A 24,082-nucleotide genomic window follows, 5' to 3' on the forward strand; every position below is an offset into this window, starting at 1 on the left:
CTGTCTAAAGAGTTTTGTAACAGACTAGGAAAGACTTTAAAAAGAAGCTTGCCTTTACTATTCTTGGGATAATGGGACGAACCTATGTGATTCTAATGGAATAAAAAAGAGAAACTTAATTGACAGAGGGAAAGTAGAGCTTTGGTCCAGCTAAAAGGAAAATCAGTCATTTAAAAACTACAGTCAGATTTTTGCTGAATTTCCCCCTATTCTTTGTGCTGTGTCACTTTGTTTATGTAAGCATGTTTTCTGACTATTTACCCCCCCCTCCCCCACACCCCCCTTCTGCTCTCTCATGTTTCCTTTATGACTGGAATGCTGCTAATTGCATAGTGCCCACTGAAGTTTTAAACAAAATCCAGGGAGAAAATATTTAGGTTGGTTCAGGTTTCTTCCCCAATCACTGTTACAGTCCCCGTCTTGCAGAATTTTTTCAAAAATTACTTAAATTGTTCCATGGAATTTGGAAAATCTGTGTTTTGTTTTTAACATGTATGTAACTGAAAATTACTAAATTTACACTAATGCTTAAAATCCAGCTATGAGGCTACAAGTAAGCCTCACCCAGGTGAGTGTAAGTGCACATTACAAAGCTACATTATGTTGTGACTCTTAATTGTGTTTACTAATATATGACTTGTGGAAATGACCCATGTTTTGTGAAGAAGCTTTTGGACTTCATTTGAACAGGAATAAAAATTCTGGAGGTAAACCCGTGAATTTGGTCAATGACAGACCTTCTGATTTTTGTGGTAGCTATGTTGTTCCCGTGTTTTGTTTATAAGACTCAATTGTTAATGGAAAAGAATAAACTACATTTTACATGCATACATCGTATAGACACGTGTGCAAGTGCACACACTCCCTCACACCCTTGTCAACAGAGAACAGCTATTTGGTGAAAGTGTGCTGAACAGTTGTGGTGTGGTTGGTCTTTGACCTCCCTCCCTGCCCCCCATCTTCATCTAGAGGACCCTTTTGTCTCTCAACTGAATCAAGGCAGTAGAGATTTTTTACTTCACAGTAGAGAAAGAATATTTCTGGTACTGCAGTTTATCCTGTGGCTGTTCCTCTTGTCCATAGTATAGATCACCGATCTATTTTCCTCGTAAATACAGTGTTTCCTCTTAAAGCATGTTCTTAATCTTTGATCTGCAGCTTGACTCTAAACAGCTGTTCTGAAATGCTGAATTCATATAGGTGCCTGGCTTTATGTATAAAACCCTACTTGTAGAGAGGAATGGGCTAAACAGGACACAGTACGGTGTTTCACATATACAGTGGGTTTGGTTTTTTTCTGATCCTTTTTATAATTATAATGGTCTTGAAGAGCATTTTGTGGACAAAATTTTTGTATCACTTAACATGTTTATTCTGAATAAAATATTAAAGCATTTTCAGTATTAGCATGTTTATTATTCTAAAAAGGTTTTGGGGGCAATTTTGCTTAGTAGGAGTTTGAACTTCGTCTATGACATTAAGTGATTGTTGCTTTGTTTTTTATAGGTTATCCTCTTCATGCACCTGAAGCCTACTTTCCCTATTTCAAGAAACATAATGTCACATCGATCATAAGACTAAACAAAAAAATTTATGAGGCAAAACGCTTTACTGATGCTGGTTTTGAGCATTATGACCTGTTTTTCATAGATGGAAGCACACCGAGTGACAGTATAGTTCAGAGGTTCCTGAACATCTGTGAAAATGCTGACGGTGCTATTGCTGTACATTGTAAAGGTACGTGCACTTAAATTTATTTCTCAGATTGAAGTTCAAAATAAGTATAAATCCATAGAGTTTAATTCCCGAAATAAAGCCTTTTAAAAATAACATTTTCTGATTGTAAAAGTAATACTGCTTTATGATACTCAACTAAATCTATGACAAATATTTGTTATTTTCATGTGCATATTAAGTGCTTTCATCCTACACTACTGCTTACAGTAACTGACAATCTGTTGTCCATTGTTCTTTTTTTTTTCTTAATACCGCTTTGAAGGCGTGAGTTTTAGTTGATGGAGATTTCTCTTTTGCATTATGCTTTCACAGCATTATGATAATCTGCTAGGAAATGCAAAAGACTGAAAGGTTTTCTTTGTGCTTTTCGACTGTTCTACATTTTTCTGTGGAGCATGACTTCCACATTTCAAGTTAATGTGAGTTACTGTGATGCCAGCATTTCAAACCAGCCTATTTCAGCAAATCAGCCAGAAAATACACAAAACATGCTTAGTCAAGAACGATTAACAAAGGCTTTGAAGGATTCGGCTTGATTTATGTTTAAAGTTGTGTAAGGACATTGTGGAGACGAACATCTTGCTGATCTGAAACAAGAATAGCGCTATTCATAATTTTTCCGTGAACAATAAACATGCATATCAAAGATAAATAAGTTTATTTGCTCACAAGTTGTTACTGTGGCTAGAACCCAGGAATTCTGGTATTAATAAGATGGACATCTGCTAATTGACTAAATGAGAGTATAAACTATTGATTAGCAGGAGTAGATTGTTATTCTCCAGGATTAGTTGCTAAAGGAATACAATATACTTTTCTAGTTACTTAGATAGGCACTTGCTAAACTGAAGTATTTTTGGTCTTTCATCTGACCATTTGATAAGCAAACCAACAATCTCATTCTGTGTATGTTTTTTTTTATGCCCTTCTAAATAAGCCTATACTAAGTTAAATCAACAGTTAACTCAGAGTTAATGTATTGTCTGTAGCTTTCTTGTACTCTTATTGCAGAAGTATTCCAGGCACAGCTTCCACACTAGAAATTGCACGTCTCAGAAGTTATATAGTGGTTTAATGCAAAGGGTTGCTATGGAAAGTTCGTACGTTAGTAGGAACTTAGAGAAAATAAATTAAGTCTTAGTGATATGTGCAGTTGGTAGGTGTTACCTGCAATTTTCAGAGACCATTTTCTTAATTCAGAAGTATGTTTAGTATAGTACAGCTCTTGGTTATCTGTTTGCATGTTGCATTCCTTTTGCGTTTAAACAAACAAACAAACAAACAAAACCAAAAACCCAAGCCCAAAACTCCCTCTCTAACAATACTTCCCCTTTTAAAATGATTCTTCAGAGCAACTCTTCCAATATACGGTTAGGAATCTCACTATTTGTGAACTTTACCTTCATCGTTTTACCTGAATCATCTTAACTTTCCAAAAAGTCACGGCAAGATTTGGTTACTGGTTAAATGCAAAGAGCTTGTAGCTGTGTATAGAATTGTCAGCAAGGATGTCTGGCTGCTTAGAGCGTTTCCATCTAGATAGTTGTTGGTGCATAAACACAGCTGGCCACCGTGAGACTATAAATTGCAAATGCTTTATTTGCAGGAAAATAAAGTTTAAATGGGGAGACACTTTACTAGTAGGTAAGACATAAGGCTAGAAAGAGATTCATTCTTCCTCTATAGCTAGAGTTTTTTTCTGATAGTAGAAGCTAATTTTTCTGTCTCTATTCTTCCCTTAAAACCAGGATTTGGGGAGCAATGGCTTAAATTATTTTAAGCTATTGATCTATAAAATTATATGCTAGTCAGCATTCATTGCTGTTTACACAGATAGCAGTGAATACTTCCATAGGTTGATTTCACAACAAAACTGATGAAAAAAAAGCCACTATCTGAGAAGACACATGCTGCTATCCGTTGTGATGTGCATGTGTGCTTGTACGTATTTGAACTTTGATTTGCGAAGTATGTGCATTGGCCTCCCAAGGTACTTTGATTTTCTTTTTTTACTGGTTTTATAAATATGAGGTTTGTATCCAGCTTGGGGATGGCTTGTTTTAAAATACCAACTTGGGGGTGGGAAGTTTTAAATAGAATTATACAAGTGCCAAGAGTGATCACTGTTGCATGTGTTATTAAACGCTGTTAACATTTTATAAATACGATATATTTGTTCTAACATCTACAGCATTGAAATCCAATTATGTGATAACTGGGACACTGGTGGCGAATAACGTTGCAAAGAAGCCTTCTCAGATCACATTCTTTAATTTGATAATTACGAAATGCTCATGACATGTTCGTACGTGACTGTTGACATTTGTGTTTCTGTAGCTGGCCTGGGCAGAACAGGAACGCTGATTGCCTGTTACATCATGAAACACTACAAGTTCACACATGCTGAAGCCATTGCTTGGATAAGAATATGTCGACCAGGCTCTATTATAGGACCCCAGCAACACTTCTTGGAAGAGTATGTATACCTTCTTTGCTACTAAGGATCGGCTGCTTCTCTACATCCTAATCCATCTTGCACTATTTATAGGATCTACTTTCTGTCTGCCGATGTCATATATTACTCGTTGTTGCAATATATTTAAGGTTAGTTAATTTGGGATTGAAATCAAACTTACTCCGTAGCAATCATCTTCTCTGGAATGCTATGTTTTTTGTCATCTTTAGGGGCAGAGGGTCTCAAGACGCTGTGTGTTTGTGTTGTTGGGGATTTAGAAGTTAAAGACAAATGTGTTGGAAGTGTAATGTCCAGATGTGGACAAAAGATTAAATCAAAAATAAGGATTTATTAAAATATTACCATAGAAAGGCTAGAGTTCATATATGTTATATATAGCCTATGATGACCCTTAAAATGAATCGTACAATAGTGTAATTGCTATGCTTTTTTCTTTCTTGTAATCAAAGATTAAATAAGTATGTGGTGGACAGCTTGTGATCTCTGTCAGATTCCTAGCATAATGTTTGAAGCGTTCCAGATCTGGAGCCAATAGTCATTAGCAAAACAATTGTGTGGGTTTAATACAGCTCCTTCCCAAAATTGACTGTTTACTTTGGATTGAGAACACTTCATGTACAGATAATCTGAATGGGTGATTCAGGATTTGATCCTGACTGGAAACGAATGATGGAATTGCACTGGGTTCAGTGACATAGACATTAAGTTTAATTTCATAGTGTTTCTACATTATGCATTTACTATTATAGTGGTTATGCTGATAGCATGATGATATTTAGTTGGAAGCATTTTCACTGTTGGGAGAAAAAACATTTTGAGAAAATCCACCATAAATTTGTCTCTTTTTTGGAAAAAAAGAGAATGCAACAGCTCTGCTAGATAGTGTGTAAATACAGTAAAACAAGCACTGACCTTGCATCTTAAAATCCATAGGATATCAGAGAGAAAGGAGGAGTATTACTGTAATTCCTAAGAGAAATTGAGCATGAATGAGGATTTGTATTTATTTTCCTGTCCACTGTTATTCAAAACAGTGTGAATCACAAACTTTCACAAAGGACAATTGCTCACTGAAGACAGATTAAACTTCTTCACGCTGTGCTGATGCTTGGATGATGCACTCTTAAAAATAACTTCCACAGTAGAGCAAAATTTAGAGAAAGTTAGTAGGTAGTGTGATTTGTAAGTTGAACAATAGGAAAAAGAGAGCCCATGTCTTTTCTGCAGTGACATATAAATACTTGGTTTGATTTCATAGATAGGCAAAGAGCCTTGAGATTTTTTTCATTCATACCTACACTATTCACAGCTAGGAGCTATAGTATAGTTCAGTAAGAATTTTCTGTTGCACTAATGGCAATAGATACCTGTTTTGACAATCGGACAAAATTCAAGCAATGGCACCAGAGTGTCAAAATGGGATTGAGAAAGAAGGAGCTAACATCAGTTGCATTGTTCTAATATAAAATATCTTGCCCTTAGGGCTGCAAAGTTGCGCCTGACAAAAAGGTAAAATCTTGCAACTTTGATCTCCCAGAGTTCTTAGATGTTAAAGCTTCATCTCTTGGGTTCTTTGAAGTTTAATAAGGGAGGTTTGAGTAGTTTTTTTGTAGAGACTCTCCCACCCAAGTATGTATCGAATCAGTTTGTTACTGTGAATGGAATTAATCTTGAAAGAAATATTTAAAGTCAAGCATGTTTTGTAGCCTACTTCTGTTAGGTGGAATAAGGTACACTCCCTCTTCCCTCACCCCCTCCTTCTCCCTTCTCTTGGTGTTTTCTTGGGCATAGAGAAATTTTTCTAGAAGAGCTTACCTTTCCCATTTATTATTGAGCAAGTTGAGGCAGTTAGCTCAGACTACTTGGCTCTTAAGCTTTGCCATAATATTTTGTTTTCAAACAAAAGTTTCCAGTGAAAGAATATTCTGAGTTAAATCCTGATTCTTTTTTTCTCCTTTCAGTATAGGAATTTAATTTTGTTACAATAATATGTAATAGGGTCTCAGTTCTTGGACGAACTAGCATGACCAGTACCTACCCAGCAAACTTCCTTATTGAGGAATAATGCAATCTCATCAACAAAAGCCTGCTTAGCCCATGCACATTGTAGCAATTAAATTACTGATTTTTTTTACCACCTGTCTGAAGAACATAGTCTTTCATTTTCTGAAAATTGACACTAGAGTCCTGTTCAACTTTACATGACTATGACTGCTTCCACGGTGCAGGTCAGCTGTAGTTTTCCTGCACAATATCTGTAGACACAAAGCTCATGCCAATAAGAAGTTAGAAAGTGCTGTATTATCATTTATTCTACACATTACGTCTATATAAGTATTATTTTATGTGAATTTTAAGTTATGTTTCAAAAGCCTTATTGCAAATTCCTGTTTAGTTGATTTTTTTTTTTTTTCCCAGTAGGATTTTGTAAAATGAAGTTTTAGTACCTTTAATATTTCTGTGATGGCTACAGACTTATTTGGTGATTGAGGGGGGAGGGCGCTGGGAGAGGGGTGTGTGTGTTTTTAACCATTGAAAATTATTGATTTGGTTTTTTGTGATAGACATTCGAATTTTTTTTTCCAGATGAAGATGTACAGAAGATTCAAATGTTGGCAATCTGTAAGAGTAGCATGTTTTCATATTGTTTTTTATGTGTACGCAAATTTGTTGATACGAATTGATTTGGGTTTGTATCCTAAAGGAAGCAAGCAATGTTATGGCTGGAGGGAGATCTCATCCAATCAAAGCAGAAGCAACGAGTAGTTGATGGAGACATTAACAGAGTTCTTTGTGGCTTGAATGACATTTCAATCAGTGACAGCATGAATAAAGTGCAAGACTTGGATCAATACAGGGAGGTAAGAGTTCACGGGAAAAACTTCAAACAAGCAGAGGTGGAGCTGATCTTTTAATATCTAGTTACAGGTATTTTTTAGATTTTTTTTTTTTTAGGCTTGTTTTAGCACTAGATTGCTTTTTCACAGCTAACCTTTTTTTTTAGAGGTCATAATTAGAATAAATATCCACTTTTTTAAAAAAAAAAAGGAAAAAAGGTTAGGTTATATTTAAAACTGTTAATAGGTAATTTTGCAGACTTCAAAAGATTTGCATTACTTCAAGTCATTCTTTCAGGGTTTTCAGTTGTTCATTGGAGAACGGTGGGCAAAAAAAAAAATAATCAGTTTTCCTCCTGGAAAATCTATTTATTCCAAGTTTCTAGCTAATAATGCATGAGTGTATATAGTTGTCCATCCTTTTATCACAGTGTTAGGGATTACTGATATGATGTGTACATTTAGGGTAAGGACCTTAGAATTATTTCTTGGAAGCACAGGCATGAAGTGTGAACTAAAGTAGGTTCTTACAGTATCCATGAGAAGCAGTTTAGAGGAACTACACCTTTGATTTGTCTTAGCTCTGTAATAACTAAAGAACTTTTACGTTGCTGATGGAATCCTTCACTTGATGTAAAAGACTAGGGATGTAGTGGGCACCTCCTTCAGACAGTTATTAGTATGAATTAAAATAATCATCTATCATGTGATCTGTCGTAATCTGGAAGAGCATGTTGAATGCATTTCTGTAAAAGTACTGTTTCCCTTTTGGGAGTGTAATTTGTGACTTGGAATATGTAAAGTTAAGTATCTAGAGATAACTGAAGAATATAAGACTGTGTAGGGATGATCTTACATGCCTAATGTAAACAGTTGGCATGTAGCTGTATGGGTAAAAATAATGTTTTTGAATCTGAGCTACTACAACTTTACTGCTTCCAGTGTTCAAGGCTGCTTACTTGAAGGAAACTCAGCTACCTGTACACTGTGTAGCAGCTCATGTACAGATTCACAATACGAATTCACAGTGCTGCTTTTGTCTGCTGTAACCCTCTGTAATATGCATGTGTCAGTTTTTTACAGATGTCATATTAAAGCTGTTTAACATTCAGTTTTCAAAACATTTAACTTCTCTCTTTATCTCTTTGGATATTTGGTTATATTGCAAGACCTCATTATACTAGGCTTTCTAGAAGCTCAAAACGAAGTAAAGTTCCAAGTCCCAGAAGTTCATGAGGTCTGAGAATCAGAGGACAGAACAGCTACTTGCGATAACTGTTGGGTAGTGAAACAAATTTCATCAGCATACCCATTGAGGCTGAATGATGCGTAACAGTGGCCTAGCATGTAATCTTCAATGAAATCTAGCTAAAATATTTGTATTTTCCTATAATTAGTGCAACACTTGGACCATCACATCATTTGATTAACTTCAACTGTATGACTTCTGTCAATCTTTTATCTTGGTTAATGGCAGAAACTATTGTTCTGTTTTATGCAGAGCAGTGAGGTCACTTTAGGCACAGTAGGAACTGCAGTAATACAAACAAATACGTGATCTCAGGTCAAATGAAGTACAATTGGTGTAAGTTTTTTTCATTTGGCAATTTAAAAAAAAAAAATAAATTGCAGCTCTTCTTGCTTTGTGTAACTCGTATTTCTCTGCTACATAAGATACTGTCTCTACTCAATACTTGGGTCTTAGAAAAGTCTATTTTGAGATCAGTCAGAAATTATAAATAGGCATTTAAACAGTGTTGGCATATGCTGAATATTTCTTAGAGTTTATAATACTTTCTAAAGCTAGAAGAAGCAGGATAGAACTCTGAAATCTGTTCTTATATTCCTTATTAAGTTCTCATAGGGAAATTTTTTTCAGAACTATTTTTCTAGAGGCCATGAGAACTTCTTATTTTGTAAAAAAATTTAGTAATTTAGGAAAGCTGGTTTTTAGCTCCTCTTGCAGGGCACACAACTTTATCTAAATTTCTTCCTCATCTTGTGCATATCAAAATTGTGTGTTACTACTTCCCTTCCACATTGTGATAACTTTAAAAATAGTTTTGGAGGAAGGAGTTAGAGTTTACGTTCTATAAAACCAGACTTCTTTGAAGCAAATAAATACTGGCATTAGACTCAAGCATCCTGAACTGACTTTGAGGTCAGATTCCGCAAAAAGCCTCTGTGAATGTACAGTGACACATTTAATTTACTGTAACTATACAAAGGCAGAAGGTGCCCCATGTATGCCGAAGACCGTAGATTAGCCTTTTAAATTACAATCTTTGCGAAGGAGATATTCAGTACTTTGAAACTGCACTACTCTAAGGATTTGATATATTTCCTTGCTTGCCTACTTTGTGTTTCCCAGAACGATTTTGAAGACAAAGCAGGTGTGGAAACTCAGAACGGCGTGACGCAGGGAGATAGGCTTAATGCCTTAAAAAGTCGGAGACGGCCATGTTCTGCTGCAACTGGAGCTCTGAGGTAATTAATTCATTCTGAGGTAATCTGCAATTTTAGATTCAGTCTATGCTGGCAGATCTTTATGGCAAGTACACGGCCTCGTTTAAGGCAGTGGTACTAGTCGTACCACCCTCTGTGGTGGAAATTTCTCTAGGTATATATGCAGACTCGTTTGGGTTGTTTGTTTGGGGTTTTTTCCCCTCTGTCTCCCTGTTCAGGATACCTACTTAGTATGTAGCAGTAAAAGACAAAGTAAAACAATATATCAAAACCTTCAAATTTATACCTATCTAGCATTTTAAAACTTAGGTCTCAAACAAAATATTCTTCAGCGAACTTAATTTCTTTCTGTAATTACTTTTCTGTACTCCTTATATAAATTTTGAGTTTTTCGGAACCTGTAAAAACGCGAAGTTTAAAAATAAACCTGAAGTACCTCTCTGTTGTTTAACTGTAAATTAAAATAATGATTCTCAATAATTCATAACTCTTGTTAGTCTTGTACTTTAAAGCCAGTATGAGACATGCAAGTATGCTCTGGGGAAGGGGAAAGGCTTTTTATCCTTTGATAAAAAGATTGCTGCTTTTGTTTCTTTAGGCTGCAAGATGTGAAACTGCACACCAGGTCAATATCACAACCTTTCAGGTATCAACTTAAAATTGTATTTCTAAATATATACCACTCGGGTCTTAAATTTTCAGTGTTTTGAATCCTACTTATCACATTAATTGATCAGCAATTTCAGACTTCTGAGAAGTGGCAGGTAACAAACTTTTTTAAACACCTGCAAATAGGGGGGAAAATTATCTAAAGGGCAGAAGAGGGGTACAGCTCTACTTCAGGAATACCTTGAATTCTTCTTAATAATTAGCACATACAAGTAATTTCCTCAGTCACGTTTTCTAATATCTATGCTGTTATGCAGTGAAGCATGACTAGTTAACTCATAACCACTTTATCTCTGTAAAATTAAATACTTGTCTCAAAACCCCAAATTGGCTACATATTGTCTGCGTATCACAATTTTTGTCCTGTTGTTTTAGCAGATGAACTAGAGGTATTAGTGGATACAATCGGTACTTTTTTTTTGAAGATGTACCAGATAAATACTGAGTTTTAGTACCTTTTCATATTTTAATACAGGTTCTGAACTGTACACTTTACTACATGGCTTTGTTCAGAACTTTCTGTGGAGCAAATAAAGCCAATAATTTCATCTCATTTTCTAAATGTTTATTTCATTTATGACGTGTACTAATCTCAAATCAGTACTGACATTGACCCTCAAAAGAAGATAAAACCTAGAGTGAAATTTTTTTAAGTTATAGGAATGGCAGAATTGAGTCTTTTGTTTTTATAACCATTGCATCCTTTACCCCATTGCATCTAGAATACAACATGTAAGACAAAATATCTGTCAGTACAAAGCAAACGTTATAAAGAACACATTCTCCTGGATTTTTGATGGATTAATCCAGATGTTTAATCTTGGAGATATCTGTTTACCTTTTCTGGGTGTGGAATTAAAGCTATTTCTGCTCAGTGTCATTCCATTCTTGTAGTTGGAGACCTGTACTCAAGGTCTTTTGTCCTTTAAGAGCTGATAATATGATAATATCCCCTGTTCTAAGGATGGAGAGAAATTCATACTGTTGGGATGCTGTTTGTTTTTAATAAACTAATATGGACAGCTATAGTGTTAACTTTTTTGAGTAGTCCAGTGTGCTGTACTTAGAGCTCGTTAGCAAAACGTGAAGAATTTGGTCATTAAGAGTCCCACCCTAGAAAGAGCTGTATGTTCTGTGCAGCTTTGTAAAAATGTTCTCGCTGTCATTTGGAAACGATGGTGGTGGTCTCATGAAAGCTACAGTGTTGGGTTTTTTCTACTTGTATTTCCTTTATAAGCACAAAAGGTATTCTTTCTCAAATTTACACTATTTAAAATTTATAATGAAATTTACAATAAATTTGGTACAAAATAGACACTTAGCCTTCAGAAATTATCAAGGTGAAAAGTAGCCTCTAACTGTATAATATGGTACAGCAGGGGAAAGACTTGGGAGTGGGATATTTGAAAAATTGTTTTGAAAAGATACTTGAAAACAGGCAAACTGTTGGGGCTTTGCTGTTCTCAGTACTCAGACTTGAGAATTCTCGCTTTTTTTAAAATACCAGTCTATGTATTGAAAGACTATATGTGTTTCTGAGATGTATATTTCAATTACAAAAATCTTCTCACCGAAACTCTGCATTCCTTTTTAGACTGAATACTTCAGGTAGCACAGAAGGATCCATGTCTCCTCTGAAGGCCTCCAAAGTGATGACAGTTAATTCACCGTCTGCAGAAAGAATAAGCAGAATTCCCACATCCTCAGGCTCTAACCTTAAAAGGTTTTTTTCTTCTTCTCATTTTGGTACAAATGCTTACTGTATATTACAGTGGTTTTCAGCACATATGCAGTCTGCGAAGCACTTGCTGTTTGTGGGTGTAAGAAGGCTTAAATTTACTTAGAAAGTTGCTGTTCCACTAGCCAATCTTCAGATGCCTGCAGATTTAAAAACCAAACAAAACCCAAAACCTGTACTATTGGTATGAGAGTTTTGGTGGGATTGTATCAAGTCAGAAGCAGTGTTACGTTGCTCAGGTCTTTTGGTTTTTTACTCATCTGAGTTTATAGTATTTTGCAAGTATTCCCACAAGTCTATATACCGTTCGTCTCAGAAGAATACTGAGTGATAATTAGTATGATTTTTATGAACCCTTAATTTATTGCTATTTAATTCCATTATTATTAATTATGGACATTAAGTGAAATTTAGAATGATTGATGCATTTTTAATTATTTCTGGGCACAAATATTTAATTGAAGAAAATAACGACCTTAAAGAGATATTTCAGGACAACCTATTTTTATTCTCAGATTTTATCATATTCTTGGTTACTTGAAGACTTGTATTATGTTACTGATTTCAAGAAACAGAAGAGTTCTTAGACTGTTATGTGTACACAAAGTACTTCAATGTAGATCAGCCACTGCCTAAATGTTTTAGCACCATCTCCTGCATGTGCATGTGGTTTGACAGAGTGAAACCTGGCTGTGGTAGTGCCTGAATGAACAACGTTTGGGAACTCCTGACAAAGAATTCTGGTTTTCATTATTTGAGAGCTAGAAGATGAACCTGTGTGCAAACACAAATTATTTCAGAATGGTCTATGTTATTCACCTAATGTCTTCTGAATTGTCTGTTATTTTTTTATATATATATCTGTACATACCTTTTGTGTATTTTTTTTTTCCCTGCATGTGTTTTCCATTCAGCGTTTCCATAAACTCCAGACTAGCCAGTTCTCTAGGGAACCTGTATGCTGCTTCAGATGATGATGAGAGCAAAATGACATCATCGTCCTCTAGGACAGGTTTTTCTGTAAGCCATATCTCCAGCCACTTGAACGGCAGCTTCCAGCTGCCTCACAGAAATAACCATGAACTGAACAACAACTTGTACAACCGAAACAGCAGTAGTGGCAACAACCTGAGCAGCCAAACCAGTTTTCACAGCACCGTGGCAGATGAGTACGCATCAGCCTTCCTTTATGGGCCTTACAGCTCCTCCAGCACCATACCAGAGTCGATCAATTCCTGTAAGTTCATAGTCACAACAGCACTTTCAGGCATCTGACTGATGTTTATCTTACTTGCTTCTGCGAGCAAAGCTGTCACCAAAAAAATCTTTAACTCAGCATAATTCTCTGACTTCCTTTAATGTTTCTGAACAGCACCTTTGTTGGTTACCTTTTTAAGTAATTATCATTTCAGCTGCTTTTTTTCCATCTCTTTCAAACATCTAGATCATGGAGGGTTCATGAAAATAAATAGCTCCTGTGCTTAAATTCACACCTTTCCTGATATCTCTTTTATGGACCTTCTTACCCTTCAGATTTTTTTTATTTCAAATTATCCATAACATAGTTTATAAGTTTATTATGTATCTTCATGCAGTAACAGATTTAAAGAAGCCTTTGTACATATCATACTAAATGGAAGGTACAGCATTCTTAAAGACAGGGCTCCTTTGAAAGATGAGTCCACTTGACTTGAAACCTAGTCCAAACCTAACACCGAATGAGAAAAGAATTTTAGAGCAAGATATTTCTGAGAGTCTCACCGTTTTAGCTTTCATTCCTCAACAACTTTGCTGCCTCGGGCTTATTTTGTGCCCTTTTTCTGTGTGAAGGAGTCTGTATAAAGATGATGCAAAGGTAAATTAATGCAACTTGAAAGTGATTCTGTACAAAATGCAGAAAAGAGAGACTAGAGGATTTAAGTTATGAAATCAGAAATAACTTCAGCTATTTTAGGGAAAAAAATAAATATATTTACTACTATAAATCTAAAACCAATTTAAAATACCGGGTTTCCAAGATACTGGATTTGATATCCTCCTAATGATAAAAATTAGTGCAGTGTTTTTAATAGAATATATTGCCTACAATTAATTGAACCTGTCAGTCTTTGTTTAGTAGTACTGACACTTACCATTTTTGTTTTTTTAGCTGCTGGAAATAAAATTACCTTCGTATAAAATGAGCTTCAGAATATTACACCTTTCTTTTCTGCTTCCTTACCACTGATAAATCGTTTCAATATAAAGAAAGTTTTAGTGTTGCACCTGCTACTGTTTTTGAGTGTGGTGAGTCCCCTGTCTTAAAACAGCTAATACCCACGTTGCACATAACTAGGGTGTCAGCCGAAAAGATCATTCATGTGTTCTGCTTTCCCTGAAGAAGTGGGGGATCCACCCTCTTGTTAACAGCTGGGACATGGCACCACTTACAGTTCAGAAGCCCCAGGTTTATAGCTTGGGAGTATGGATTGCACTCTTTGAGGATAGATAACAGGGGGAAATATATTCTCATTGTTCCATTGTGGAATTAAATTGCCCATATGACTGAAACCTAACTAGTATACTAAGTACATTGAAAATGAAGTTAGTTGAAGGAACTTGATTCTCTGTTCTCTTAAATTCAATGGATATTTCCACTGGAAAAGGAGTAGAGTCACTGTGCTAGGATGTGCTTGACCTAAAGCAATTCTTTAAAATACTTGATGCTTTCAGACTCCTTGTTTGAAAGTACATTTAGCTTCTTATCCACTACAACTTCTCTGGAAATAAATGTTAATGTTCCGTGATCTTAGGATCACTGAGTATTCTGCATCAAGTTTAAATTTTAGTTTAAACTTTACTTTAAACATCAGCAGTAACTTACTTGCAAGGGACTTCTTGAATATTGCCACATCCTTCCAGTTTTTTGAACTTGTTTTACCCCTTTAACTTGGCTGTGTTTTCACCTGCTACATGGTATTGAGGTAAATATATATAATTGAGATTTAGAAACCATCCCAGTTTTCTTATGATGAAACCAGTTCTAGAACAAGAGAACTGTTTTAAGTAACTAATTTGGTTTAATTCCTCCAGGTGTAGAGATGAGGAGAGAGGTGAAAAGCTGTATTGCAAGCTGAGGATGTTTGTTTTGAGACACATCCATGAGCCTTTCATTTGTTCATGAATTCTGATGGTTCTGGAAAGTCAGCCTTTTTAGGTGTTCCTAGTCTTTTATCCAACATGCTTACAAAAGTTCAGTCTTCAGGAGTATACTGGAACCAAAGTGAACACACCAACAATGGCAGGGAGCAACCACTCCACAACGAAGTTGTAAAGTGTCTGCTTTTTTAAAATTTATTTCTTACCTTCAATATTGTCTCATATTTAATGTATTTGAACAATAATTCTTTGGAAGGTCAACACATTCCCATACTTTTCTATTGTACCTTCTGTAAATGATATGCTGCCAGCAGCAATTCTTAGAGGTTTTTTCCATATTCCAGTTACAACTGCATATTATGCATAAATATGTAAACCTACATGCGGAGCCCTAAGGGGAAGAAATGCTTTATAACTGTAATGTGACTCAGTCATGAAAATAAGCTGACATTGTTCACAATAGGCCAAAAGTTAGAAGAGTACCAAATGATAATATAGATCATGGCAGAAACAATAAGCACATTTCCTCAAACAGCTTAAAAGCTTGAATGAAAATGTAACATCTTAAAATTTAAGAACTGTCATCTCCTTTGGCAAGGTAGTTGCCGTACCTCTGTGCTAGGAATAACTTTTAACAACGAAATTGGTTAGTGGGCTTGTTCTGTAAACATAGGCTAAGAAATTAAGTAATGGTTGACACTTTGTTTCTTATTTACGGCTATATTTACAAAATTCTAGGTTAGCACTATGTTTCTATTTAAACCCTCAAGCTTCAACATGATGGAATTGACACAAAAAATTTCCCCAAACAGATGCAGGGAGAGGGACTGGGTTTGCAATGTGACTGTCTGTTCTAGTATTGTAGCACACGTTTCCTTCTTAGATAAGGGTGACTTAGGAAAAGGCAGAAAAGCAAAGAATGTTGATTACTGCCTAATTTAAAGAGAAAGCAATTCATGAACAAGTGAACAGCCGTCTTGACATGACAGAGGGACTGTAGCTATGTGCGTCTTGGTTAAGAAGGAAAATAATTGTCGTTCCTTTGCAGTAAAACTATTAAGTGACTTAAAACAGTGATTTAAATGAAATATGTTAGGCATAATATAACGTTTTAGGTTGAATGTGAAAAATTTTTGCAGAAAAAGTAGCTTTCTAGAACGCACATTTTTCCTGTTTTAAGAACATTTTTAGTCTTCTTCCTAACTGTCTTAATGACTTAGTAATGCACGGAAGGATGTAAGGGTGAACAATTGTTGGCTTTATGTCATTTGCTGATGAGGAGTAGAGGTTATACACAGTCAAATATAGCAAGATCTTTAAATGAGATGCTATATCCAGTCTTCTCTGGAAGTGTGAGGTGAGAGAAAAAGGATGTTATGTATTGTGATATGAGAAGCAGCATTTCTTAGGAAGAATCATGCCATGCAAAGTCTATGGAGCAAAAAAAAGTTTATGACTTAACTGTGAAGTAATCTAATTTCAATATAATAATGGTTAAACTGCTTTCCTGCTTGGAAGATGTTTTTCAAACATGTCCTGAGTGTTGCATGTGCTTCTAAATATACGGTCCTGTGCCTCTGTCACAATCACAGTGGAGTGCACTAAATTGTTACCTGTTCTATGCACAGTTGACTGAGTTGAGTGCAGTTTCTCATGTCTGGTGTTTAAGACAAGAGTAGATTATTCGATCATATAATCTCTGAATTCTTTCTGTCTGGTAGTGAGCCTCTGACTTACTGGCTAATATAGATCCATCTTGATGGTGGTTTATTTTGAAGAAAATATATTTTTTCTTAATAATTAATCCTACTGGTTGAATACAGTCATGCTTAAAACCATTTCACTTTTAATCTGAAACCTGCTGTATCTCTTTATTATGTCGCTGTCATAGTCCTTTATTACCTTATTTTCTTGACATGAAGATATTTCAAGCTACTCATCTCAACTTGATTGTCTTTTGATAAGCTAAGTTGGCTCAAGGATCCTTTGGAAAGTGTTCAAATCCTGTTCAGTTTTTTGAAAAGCCTTTTTCAAGAAGTAGATGCAACACTTTTAATATTCATCTCTCGGGTCCAGAAAGCTGCTACTCAGTGCTGTCCTGCTTATAAATCCATAGCCTGTGTTAGCTTCTTTAACTGTAATGCATTGGGAGTTCATGGGGAGAAGGAAAAAGAGTTCTTGCCATCCAAGATACTGACTTGTGTTGTAGTCCAATGGCCTGCATTCCCTGGGTTTTTTCTAATGTGGAACTCTGTGGAAAAGCATCATCCTTTTTTTTTTTTTCTCGCCTCTTCTTACTGGGACTAATTAACCAACCAAGGAAGATTGTTTTGTGTTACTACTTCAACCACCGACATCCAACTCTTGTGCTTTTGGTGATATTCATCAGTGGTCTTAAGCTCATGAGCAAAATATGGAGTAGCACCAAGCCTTAAAACCAGTTCTGGCAGAATTCTGTTTAATGATTTCCACTTCACTGCTTTAGATGCTGAATTTACTTGGAAGTCTTGACAGCCAAACCTTAGTGTTGTTGCAGTGTTTGTATTACACTGCACTTTTTTCCTAATTGGAGCACATCAGATAATGTACCTGACAGAAGTCTATTACATGTACCGGTGGTTATGTTTATTCATTTAACTTCTCTCATCAAAGAACTCTTGAATGATATGAGTTAAATTCCCCTTCTTTTGATTAGCAGAATCTCATCTGAGCTAGAGATCAAGCTAACCATCTGTGATTGTATAACTCTATTTTAGAAAATCACCTTATCGCTCTTATATTTCTCTTTCCAAGTTTGTAACTATCAAGACAAGTGGTGCAGGAGCATTTTAAGATGGTTAGGACAGTAAATTTTCAGTTTAATTAATGTTCTTTAATCTCATTAGTGAGGAAACTGGGAACTTGATTTTTATGCAATGCATTTTTTTTTTCCAGTATGGAAAAGAAAGTTATTCAATAATTTTTTTTACTGTTTTGTAGTGAAACTTTAAAAAAACCATTTATTAATATTATTGTTCCACATTCCATTTAAAACAAAAAATAACCATGACTATGACTTCCTGTTGTTACCAGACATACATTTTTTCCTAATAGTTTTTGTCCTTCATCAGTGTAAGCTTATAATCCACTTCCTTTTTATCATGTTTATACTGTTGTATGCTGAGGACCTGGGAGAAAAGCTTGGTTTTCATAGAATAGACAACTTGCCATTCTAGTGAAATAGAATAAATATTTGCAAATTTTACAAATTGGATGTTTTGATTAAACAGAATCTCTTGCAGTTACAATTTGCAGAAATTCTTATCAAGTATGATGGCACAGTAAGATTTTTACTTTGTTCTTACAACAGTTATAAATCCAAATATCACTCTTTAAAATGTATTTTTATTGAACAGTATGTAACTGGGTAGTCTTAAGATGAGTCACCTTTTGCTTCTATAGCTGTCATGGAAACTGGCAAGATGGAAAAATTTCAAAAAATTGAGAAGTGTAGCAGTATTTTAAGATTCATATACATTATATTTGTAGAATACTTTTTCTTAATAAGAGCTTACCCTTAATGAATATAGGCCAGCCTTTGCAAAAGACAAATACTAGTGCATCTTACTGATCTGTAAATTTAGCAGACTGAAAGCATTTTCTGTAATATATCCTGATTTATTCTAGTGGATCTTTTTGTATTCCCGGCAATTCTTGCCTGCTGCAAGAGTCATGTTGCAACAGTATTTTGGGAGGGTTGATGCACAATTCAAAAAACTTAAATCACTTTTTACAATTATCTGGAAAAAGTGCACGTTCAAGTCCTAGCAAATAGCCTTAAATGCCCTCTTAGGAATTAACTCACAGCTGACTTGGTCCTGAAGTTGAATGCATGTGAACATGGTTCCAGTGCCTAGATGGATCTGTGGCTTATTTGCTCTCCCAGGAGGCTTTCTGTGCCTCCTGTTGAAGAAGAAAAATTATAGTGATCGAAGCAGTTGTTTCAGCATGAACCTCCTTAGATACCATTAGTGAAGCTATCTAATTCTTAGTTTGAATGTGTGATACTGGGGTATAAAGTACCAAGCTTGACACTGCATGGGACCCCTGTAGGAGTACACATTGAGAATTCTACTCAATTAACTGATTTTATACTCTCATCAGTGCAATTCAGCAGTCAATTTTCTTTGTTTTTTTCCTCCTATTTTTACCTCCATTTTAAATAAGATTTTGTTAAATACCAGCATGTGACGTGTAAAGGTGGATTAGGGCTTTTTGGTTTTGATAAAACTTTCAGAATCATAGGCCATACTTTGAGTCACTGCAAATAGGAGGTAGGAATGTAAATTTTAAATTGGAAGATTCCTCAAAAGATGTGAAAAAAAAATTTAAAAATCACAAGTACAGGCTTTCTAATACTGCAGTTGATCTCTTTGGACAATGTGAAGAGATTTAAGAGCACAATTTACTTAACTGCAAAAGTTTAAAAAAAACCCCTGACTGTCCCCAGCTATAACTTAATTTTTCAAACTGGAAAATTAGTCTGTATACAACAGCTCAGTCATTATGGCTATCACCATGCTTTTAGAAATAAGAACTTTATGGGAATTCACATCAATTAATCTTAATCTGGAAAAAATGCTGCTTAGATTTAATTCTTCATTGTATTCAGAAAACACTTTGAAACATTAGGAAGAAATCATTGCTATGTGCAATAGAGCTATGGTGAAGGTGGGAAGACACTGAAAACCGTATTTCTCAATTTGCAAATAAATAAATTTCCAAAGTTGTCTTTTAAATGCATTTTCACATCTTGAAGAGCTGAGACCATCTGGATATTCTTTCCTCGGTTGAAAAAGAAGTGCTGTCAGCATAGAAAGATTTGAATACCACTGACTAAAAAGTGTCTGGTTTTAGTACTGAATGGATTCAACACTGAGACTTAAGATATGGAAAAAAAGTGGTTTTGTGATACTAGTTAGAGCTGTAAATGTTTATATATCGTTTATGCACTATGATGCACAATAGGTTGCACTATAGAAAAGAGCGTTTCTATAGTGACTAGTTAGGAATAGGGGGAAAATGGAACAGGAGACTCCAGGTTCTGAGCTTTCTTGGGATTCATGTTCTCCAGTAGTTCTCTCTAATTATGATTAATTGATGCAATTTTAAAATAGGGTTTGGGGGGTTTTATTTGCTATTTGTTTATAACCATACCAGTACAGTGAAGAGCTCTCTCAGATAAAACTTCTTATTCATCAGAATGATTTCCTGAACACATCTGTATAGGAGGTAATAAAATGTTTGGATGCTGTCTAAACTGATTAATTACTTTATAATAAAACCTTGGGCTTAACAGAACTAGAAATGTAAATAAATACAGTAGAGCAGGTTATGCTTTCTTCTGAATTCTACTGACTGCTTGCTAATCCAGATGAACCATTTGCTTCATTTTCATCTGGTTTTAGTAATCATACATAAATTTATTCATGTACATAATTGTGCTGATGCAGGGTTTTTTCTCTGTAATCAGGTAAATCGTATATGTTTCCTATGTCATCACCTGAATCACCATCTAAAGTATGCTGCATTTTTTACAGTAGCACTTTGATTCTCATTCAGGATAAATGGAAACAACTCAATTATAGTACCTGCAATCATGTTTTCCCAATACATTTTGAAGGTATTGTTTTAAGGTGGTGTCTTAAAGGACTCGTAACATTTTCTTCAAGAATCTCTAGAGTTTGGTTTGGAAAAGTAAGTGTAGATACAGGAAAGTGGATGGACTTCACTGTATCAATTTTTTTTTAAATTTCTTCTATTTTATTGATCTTTACCTATGCAGAGATTCAGATTCCTCCTCTAACTCTGTTTTTCTCCTTCCTGTCCTTCCTCTACTCCTTATCTCTGTGTGCAAAATGCATATTATATACAAATGTAACCTCCTCAGTGAGTTTTAATCAGGTTTTTTCTTCTCTGCACAGTCCCTTCAGTCTGAGTATGTTCAGTACTAAAGCCTTGCTGCTTTGGTGAAACCTGCTGAGCTCTTAAAGTTGGAAGTCCTTCATGAAGGAGAACTGAAGGAAGGAAGCTGCTCACTCAGAGGAGGAGTCTTCAATACAAGACATATTAAAACCTTAACACCAAGAGGAGACTTCTTAACAGGCAGAAATTTCTTTTTAATGACTACTGCAGATGCACTGATGTTGAATTTGTGGAAATTATTACCCCATGTTATATACAGATTTAAATTTTTAATGTTGAGACAGCTTGAATATATTTCTAATGAGTTTCATTAAGACATTTATTAACTTGTGTACAGTGTTAAAATATGTATTAAGAGAATATTTTGGTAAGCAATATATATAAAAATTATGTAAAAAATAGAATATATTTTAATTTAGTGTTCACTTTGCTACAAAAATGTGTATTTTAAATAATTTTTACATGTTTATCGAAGATACGAGAATTTTTTTATGAACAAGATGTTTTTCTTGTTTTATGGGTCCACCATTATTGCTTAAAGCCTAATGTAATTACTTCTTCACTAATTGGCCTTCTGGTAACTTAACGGAAGTCTAACTAGTGAGAGATGAGTTATTACACTTTCAACAGAAAGCACTTGATACCTAGTCTGCTTTCCACTTTTAGCTGCTAATGTTTCATAAGGAAGCACTATGAAAGAAAAATAAAGGGAAAATATTTGTTGAGATGTAACGTAACTTACATCTTCCACTGCGAAGAGAAAGTAATTTATCTGATGATTCAATTGTACAATTAACGCTTTCTTTCATTTTGTCTTAAAGGAATGTTTTAACTTTTTATTTTCAATGTAGAATGTTAAATTTTGCCATGCAATATCCACTGCAAAAATGAAGGCAGACCAAACTTAAGTTGGCAGGAATGTGCACGTACAATGAATTTCGCAGTGCTGCGTACTTACATGTTTTTAACCGACATTTGGCAGCATGTGTACAGTTTCATTAGCAAAGCATGCTCAAGTAAATGTTGGAAGTATATTAAATTTTCACTTACAAATTGGATGCTTCATAAACCTTTTAATTTGAAAACTACTGTTAAACATATAGCTAATGTAACCTCCTGTATCACAGAATATTTTTGTCAGTAGTAAAGATGCTCTTTAACATATAGTTTAATCAGGTGTGATTAGGAATGAGACTTAGAATGAAGCGGTTGTTACAGTGAAGTACTAGAGATCACCTGTAAAATTTTCAGAACTCCACAAGTGCATAGTAAGCAAAAAAAAAAAAAAAAGGTAAGCAGCTTCGAGGAGCTGATTTGCCACTAATTTAGAAGACAAAACCAAACCAGATTTGTTATCTATGAGTTTTTCTGGTATCTACGTAAACTTGAAAATAAAACTTGGTTGAATTGTCAGTCTTTGTTCCTGAAGACCTGTGAATGCCCTGCATTTGCTTCACAACTGAAGTTAAGATAAAGTGCCACATTATTTTTTAAAAAGATCAGATCACAAATTGCTATGTAAAGTTGTATTGAAAGTGTTAATAAGCAATACTGAGAGCAGCTATATAAATCACTGAAGAAAATTTACATGCAATACTGTATTTTTTTCACAACTGTGTATATGTAACATATACACACACGAAGTAGCATATGTGTGTGCATATATATACAATATACTGTATATGAATTATAGATTAATGGTAAGGTAATTCTACCTCTTATAAAGAATTTTGTCATGTACTTTGTTATAAATAGTTTTCCTTAATAAAATACTGTTTAATTTTTAAATGTAGATACATATATATACATACAGCTAATTGATAATAAAATGCCTATATCAGCCAGCTTCCTTGTTTCTTGGCTTTTCTTACTTGGATCTTTTGATATAAACTACTACAACTGCATGTCTCACTGAAGAGTAGATCTTGGAAATCACCTTTTTTCTTCTAAAGCACGTAATGTATTTATAAGTAAGATGATGTTGCAAAAAGACATTAGTGTGACAGGTATCTTCTGTAACTGATCTCTCTAGCTTTGTGTAACATCAAGTATTTAATCAGCCTGTTGATAATATGCTGTAAAGGTTGTATTTCAAAATACCAAAATTTAAAAGCTGTGTCGGAATTGAGGAAACTTTTTTTTCCTGGACAGGGACCCTTGTTAAAGGTACAATATACCTTGTCTTTTTTGCATGTGCAACAGGTTTCTTAATCTCACTGACAGCAGGGTCTTTGTCCATAAGAACCTGAAAGATAATGCTTTCATGTAGTTTTTTGTCCTTTCTTCAATTAAAACTAGGCAGAAGTGGTTGTGTTGCATGATTATTTATCCACAGTGCTTAATATTCCTGTCAGGTCTGTACTGCAATAGATGATGTGGACAGTATGTAACTCTTCCACAGCTACTCTAAAGGAATGGCAAAGCCAGGAATAAAGCAGATGCTTTAGAAGATGCCCAAATTCTAGTGACAGTCTAATCTAAAAACACAATAAAAGGCTTCTGCCACTACATTCAGTCAATTAATGGATGGTGATTTGGATGTGTAGAGCAAATATAAAGGCAGAACAACTAATTAAAAAGTTTCTAGTACACAGGAATCAACCTCTCCCTTAGCCTTTTTCTAGACTTCACTTCTATTGATTTATTATTTGAAATACATAAATGCCAGCTAATGTACAGCGTATTTTCTGTTCTTAAAAATGAATGATAAATATAGCGAGTATTCTGTAACAATGAGCTTCTTAACAACAACAAATTTGGGGACAGTGAAAGGTCAGGGAGGTCTTTAGAACCTTGTAGCTTTTAAGAAATACCCTGAAATTTGTTTCCTATCCTCTCTTCACTTATCCTTGAACTTTACCATTTCTGTTCCTTCATACATAAATATATCTTGTTCTGGGAGAGCAAGCTGTAGCACAAGATCTTTAAAAAGAGGTTTAGATAAACATGTAAAGATGGATCAAATAAATCCTAGAGGTCTCTACCGGGCCTATGATTCTGCGGCTAATGCCTTATGAAACTGTTAATCATCTCTTTAAAGTATGTTTTATGAAGCTT

General features: G+C 35.0%; 1 protein-coding gene across 1 annotated transcript in view; it reads left to right on the forward strand.

Moving 5' to 3' along the window:
• CDC14A (cell division cycle 14A) overlaps positions 1 to 21,315 on the forward strand; it is a 63,247-nt gene extending 41,932 nt beyond the window's left edge. The window contains 9 exon segments of the mRNA XM_086462680.1: positions 1,507 to 1,737; positions 4,075 to 4,213; positions 6,918 to 7,074; positions 9,422 to 9,537; positions 10,115 to 10,162; positions 11,780 to 11,908; positions 12,838 to 13,098; positions 13,100 to 13,160; positions 21,025 to 21,315. Coding sequence (XP_086318806.1) covers positions 1,507 to 1,737; positions 4,075 to 4,213; positions 6,918 to 7,074; positions 9,422 to 9,537; positions 10,115 to 10,162; positions 11,780 to 11,908; positions 12,838 to 13,098; positions 13,100 to 13,160; positions 21,025 to 21,054 — 1,172 coding nt within the window. The 3' untranslated portion in view covers positions 21,055 to 21,315.
• The last annotated feature ends 2,767 nt before the right edge of the window (positions 21,316 to 24,082 follow it).

This window comes from Leptosomus discolor, chromosome 3, assembly GCF_034619465.1.
Source record: "Leptosomus discolor isolate bLepDis1 chromosome 3, bLepDis1.hap2, whole genome shotgun sequence".
NCBI classification, from domain to species: Eukaryota; Metazoa; Chordata; class Aves; order Leptosomiformes; family Leptosomidae; genus Leptosomus; species Leptosomus discolor.